Here is a 4929-nt window from a genome sequence, read left to right as displayed (position 1 = left end):
TGCCTGAACCCAGGAGGCGGAGGTTGCGGTGAGCCGAGATCGCGCCATTGCACTCCAGCCTGGGTAACAAGAGCGAAACTCCGTCCAAAAAAAAAGAAAATGTCAAACCCATAGAAAAGTTGGCTGAGCATAGTGGCCCACACCTGTAATCCCAACACTTTGGGAAACTGAGACGGGAGGATTGCCTGAACTGAGAAATTTGACATCAGCCTGGGCAACATAGGGAGACTCCATCTCTACAAAAAGTATTTAAAAATTAGCTGGGCATGGTGTCACACCCTTGTAGTCCCAGCTACTCAAAACACTGAGGTGGGAAGATGGCTTGAACCCCCAAGACAGAGGCAGCAGCAAGCAACGGTTGTACTGCTGCACTCCTGCCTGGGCCACAAAGCAAGACTGTGTCTCAAAAACAAACAAACCAAAAGAAAAGTTGAGAAATAGTGCAATAAACTATATCCATCACCTAAATTCGCCAGTTGTTAACATTGACCATATTTGCTTTTTCTCTCTCTCACCTACGTATACATGAAATGCATACAGAGTATAATTTTTTAGTTTTTAATTTTTCTTATTTATTTTGAGACTGGATTGTGAGACTGGATAAGTTTTGTATTTTTGGTAGTGATAGGGTTTTGCCACGTTGCCCAAGCTGGTCTTGAACACCGGGGCTCAAGCCATCTACCTGCCTCGGCCTTGCAAAGTGCTGGAATTACAGGCATGAGCCCCCACGCCTGGCCCATGGTATACTTTTTTTGCCCAACCATTTATACTCTCTAACATTTATGCTTTCTTGTTCAGTTTCTAAAATTAACTTCTAGATATAATAATACCTTACCCTAAATACTTCAACATGTATCTCCTAAGAATCAAGCAAGACATCCTTCTGTATAACTACCATATAAATATATAAATATGTTCTTTTTTAAAATCCAGGAACCAATCAAGGATCGTCCTCACATTTCATCATCATGCCTTTTTTTTTTTTTTTTTTTTTTTTTTTTTAGATTGGGTCTAGCTCTGTTGCCCAGGCTGGAGTGCAGTGGCACGATCTCAGTTCACGGCAATCTCTGTCTCCCAGGTTCCAGCAATTCTTGTGCCTCAGCATCCTGAGGAGCTGGGACTACAGGCACCTGCTACCCGGTCTGGCTAATTTTTGTATTTTTAGTGAAGACAGGGTTTTACCATGTTGGCCACGCTAGTCTCAAACTCCTGACCTCAAGTGATCTGCCCACCTTGACCTCCCAAAATGCTAGAATTACAGGGGTGAGCCACCATACCTGGCCCATCGTGCCTTTTTAAGTTTCCTTAAATCTTGAACAGTCCCATAACCATTTTTGTCTTTCATGACGCTGCCATTTTTTAAGAATCTGGTCCAGTGTCCTGTTGCATGTCTCACAACCAGGATTTGTATTTTCCTTCCTCATTATTAGATTTAAAGAAAACGTTTTGGCAAAAATACTACACAGGTGATGTTGTGGACCTCACAGAGCATCACATCAGGAGGCTATCACTATCAAGTTGTCCCAGGATGGGTGATGATAAGTTTGAATGCTAGGTTCAGGGGGTACTCTCCAGATCTCTCTTTTCTCTTTTAATTTGTAAGTATTCCATGGAGCCATGCTTTGCTTCTGTGTGACTATCTTATTCCCCAACAACCTTTCATCCAATGAAAGCTTTTAGTGTCTGTTGTTGATCCATTATTGCATTTGTTGTTGCATTATGATTATTTTCTAATACTATCAACTATTAGTATCAATACTATTTAATACTACCAGGGGAAATTTAAAAAAAAATTATAAGTGTGAGAAAAAGAAGTTGGAACAGACTTAAAATCATTAAAATATCAACTTTTCATGACATAACTTTTATTCTTGTGATATATTTTTTTTCTATTTTGCCTTTAATGAGTCAACCAATGCCCCTCACCTCCATAATAGATGTTTTACTTTATTTGCTAAGGAGGGTAGATGATACAGGAAGAAATCAAAGCATACTTTTTGCTTTTTGGTTTTTAAGACAGAGTCTTTCTCTGTCGCCCAGGCTGGAGTGCAGTGGCACAATCATAGCTCGCTGAAACCTTGAACTCCTGAGCTCAAGCAATTCTTACACATTCAGCTAATTTTTTAAAATGTTTTGTAGAGACGAGGTCTCCCTATGTTGCCCCGACTGGTCTCAAACACCTGGGCTTGAGCAATCCTCTCTCCTCAGTCTCCTAAAGCACAGGGATTACGGGTGTGAGCCATCCCAACTGGCTTAAAGCATATTTTTTTGTACAGCACTCTTCCTTTACATATTCTCCAGGACAAGGGGCCCCAACCCCCCAGCCATGGACCATTCATGGCCTCTTAGGAATCGAGCCTCTCACCTCCTGCCATGGCCTGGCACAGTGGAAATAGCTAATTTAGGAACCAGGCTGCACAGCAGGATGTGAGGGGTTGGTGAGCGAGTTAGGCTTTGTCTGTATTTACAGCCACTCCCCATCCCTTGAGTTACTGTCTGAGCTCCGCCTCCTGTCAGACCAGCGGCAGCATTAGATTCTCATAGGAGCATGAATCCTACGGTGAACCTCACCGGGCATTGAAGGATCTAGGTTGCTCGCTTCTTCTGAGAATCGAATGTCTGATGATCTGTCACTTTCTCCCATCACCCCCATTTGGGACCATCTAGTTGTAGGAAAACAAGCTCAGGGCTCTCACTGATTCTATATTATGGTGAGTTAAATAATTATTTCTTAAATATTACAATGTAATAATAATACAAATAAAGTGCACAATAGCTGGGCACAGTGGTTCAAGCCTGTAATCCTAGCACTTTGGGAGGCCGAGGCAGGTAGATCACCTGAGGTCGGGAGTTCAAGACCAGCCTGACCAACATGGAGAAACTGTCTCTACTAAAAATAGAAAATTAGCTGGGCATGGTGGCACATTCCTGTAATCCCAGCTACTTAGGAGGTTGAGGCAGGAGAATCGATTGAAACTGGGAAGCGGAGGTTGCGGTGAGAGAAGATCGCGCTGTTGCACTGCAGCCTGGGCAACAAGAGTGAAATTCGAAAGAAAGAGAAAAGAAGCACAATAAATGTAATGCACTGGAATCATCCTGAAACCATTCCCCCTCTGCCCTGATTCGTGGAAGAATTATCTTCCACGAAACCGATTCCTGGGCAAAAAAGGGACTGCTGGTCTAGAAGATGAGGTATCCTCTCATAAAAATTAAAAATAAAATCAAAGGACAGATAAGTGGCAGATGAGGGGTGGAGATGAGGCCACTCTCTCTTGTGACTAAGTGGAACTGATCACCTGGCTGCTCATCTGTCCCTCCCACTCTTGTCTCTGTGACTTGCCCTTTGCCCACACTAATTCCTTTACCTGGAACATTCACGTCCCAACTTTGTGTCTGGAAGTTTGTATTCTAAAATACTGCCAGTGCTTCAAGACTGAGCTCAGATACTATCTCTTTTATTTATTATTATTTTTTAAAAGCTTCTTTAGGCCTGATGCAGAGGCTCATGCCTATAATCCCACTTTGGGAGGCCAAGGTGGGTAGATCACCTGAGGTTAGAAGTTTGAGACCAGCCTGGCCAACACAGTAAAACCCCCGTCTCCACTAAAAATACAAAAACTAGCCAGATGTGGTGGCACACATCTGTAATCCCAGCTACTTGGGAGACTGAGGCAGGAGAATGGCTTGAACCCAGGAGGCAGAGGTTGCAGTAAGCTGAGATCACACCACTGCACTCCAGCCTGGGCCACAGAGCGAGACTCCTGTCTGGAAAAAAATAAATAAATAAATCTTTTGACTGCCTGAAGTTAAATCAGTTTCTAACTTGTATTACATCAATTGTGTGTGGGTTCCTCCTCATAGATTGTATTCTCTCTGAGGCTGCTCCCTCCATCTGATTTCTCTGCCCCACCTTCTGGGACTTTGCACTTCTGTTACTTTAGTTAAGTAAATGAATAGTATTCAATGCTTCAATACTATCCCTAAGTACTTAAGAATTTAATTACGCTGGTTATAATATTAATGAGAAACTCACTTGCTCTCCGTGTTTATTTTCTCAAATATGTTCCTTACAGCAGAAGTTCTACAAGGAAGTTTTCTTTACTCCTTTCCCCTAGACAGAGGGAAAAACATAACAGGAAACCAACCCACAAAAAACAATGAAGATGAATATCAAATCTTTATTCCTTTCTATGTAAGAGGAGTTAGGCACTCAATTAGGTCATCATACTAACACTTGAAAGAATCAAAGTTTCTTTGAGTTTTAAGAATTCACAGAAGCTTTCGGCTTTCGGCTCGAAGGAGGCCAAGGTGCAACTTTCTTCTGTCGTCCCGAATCCGGGTTCATCCGACACCAGCCGCCTCCACCATGCCGCCGAAGTTCGACCCCAACGAGATCAAAGTCGTATACCTGAGATGCACTGGGGGTGAAGTTGGTGCCACTTCTGCACTTGCCCCCAAGATCGGCCCCCTGGGTCTGTCTCCAAAAAAGGTTGGTGATGACATTGCCAAGGCAACGGGTGACTGGAAGGGCCTGAGGATTACAGTGAAACTGACCATTCAGAACAGACAGGCCCAGACTGAGGTGGTGCCTTCTGCCTCTGCCCTGATCATCAAAGCCCTTAAGGAACCACCAAGAGACAGAAAGAAACAGAAAAACATTAAACACAGCAGGAATATCACTTTCGATGAGATTGTCAACATTGCTCGACAGATGCAGCACCGATCTTTAGCCAGAGAACTCTCTGGAACCATTAAAGAGATCCTGGGGACTGCCCAGTCTGTGGGCTGTAATGTTGATGGCCACCACCCTCACGACATCATAGATGACATCAACAGTGGTGCTGTGGAATGCCCAGCTAGTTAAGAAGCACAAAGGAAAATATTTCAATAAAGGTCATGTAACAACTGGTGGAAAAAAAAAAAAAAGAA

At 43.2% G+C, this 4929-nt stretch overlaps 1 protein-coding gene across 1 annotated transcript; it reads left to right on the top strand.

Annotated features, from left to right (window-relative positions):
- Window positions 1–4277: 4277 nt before the first annotated feature.
- Window positions 4278–4929, top strand: LOC108303671 (60S ribosomal protein L12-like). Its single transcript, XM_037738158.1, has one exon. The coding sequence runs from the start codon at window positions 4367–4369 to the stop codon at window positions 4862–4864; it is 498 nt and encodes a 165-aa protein (XP_037594086.1). The 5' UTR covers window positions 4278–4366; the 3' UTR covers window positions 4865–4929.

This window comes from Cebus imitator, unplaced genomic scaffold (genome assembly GCF_001604975.1).
Source record: "Cebus imitator isolate Cc_AM_T3 unplaced genomic scaffold, Cebus_imitator-1.0 Scaffold50, whole genome shotgun sequence".
Taxonomy (NCBI): domain Eukaryota; kingdom Metazoa; phylum Chordata; class Mammalia; order Primates; family Cebidae; genus Cebus; species Cebus imitator.
Note: the sequence above shows the minus strand (reverse complement) of the source record. Positions and strands in the feature narration are given on the sequence as shown.

Bases quoted from the DNA above. Each gene is read 5' to 3' on its own strand.
- LOC108303671 (XM_037738158.1), top strand. From the start codon at position 4,367: ATGCCGCCGAAGTTCGACCCCAACGAGATCAAAGTCGTATACCTGAGA.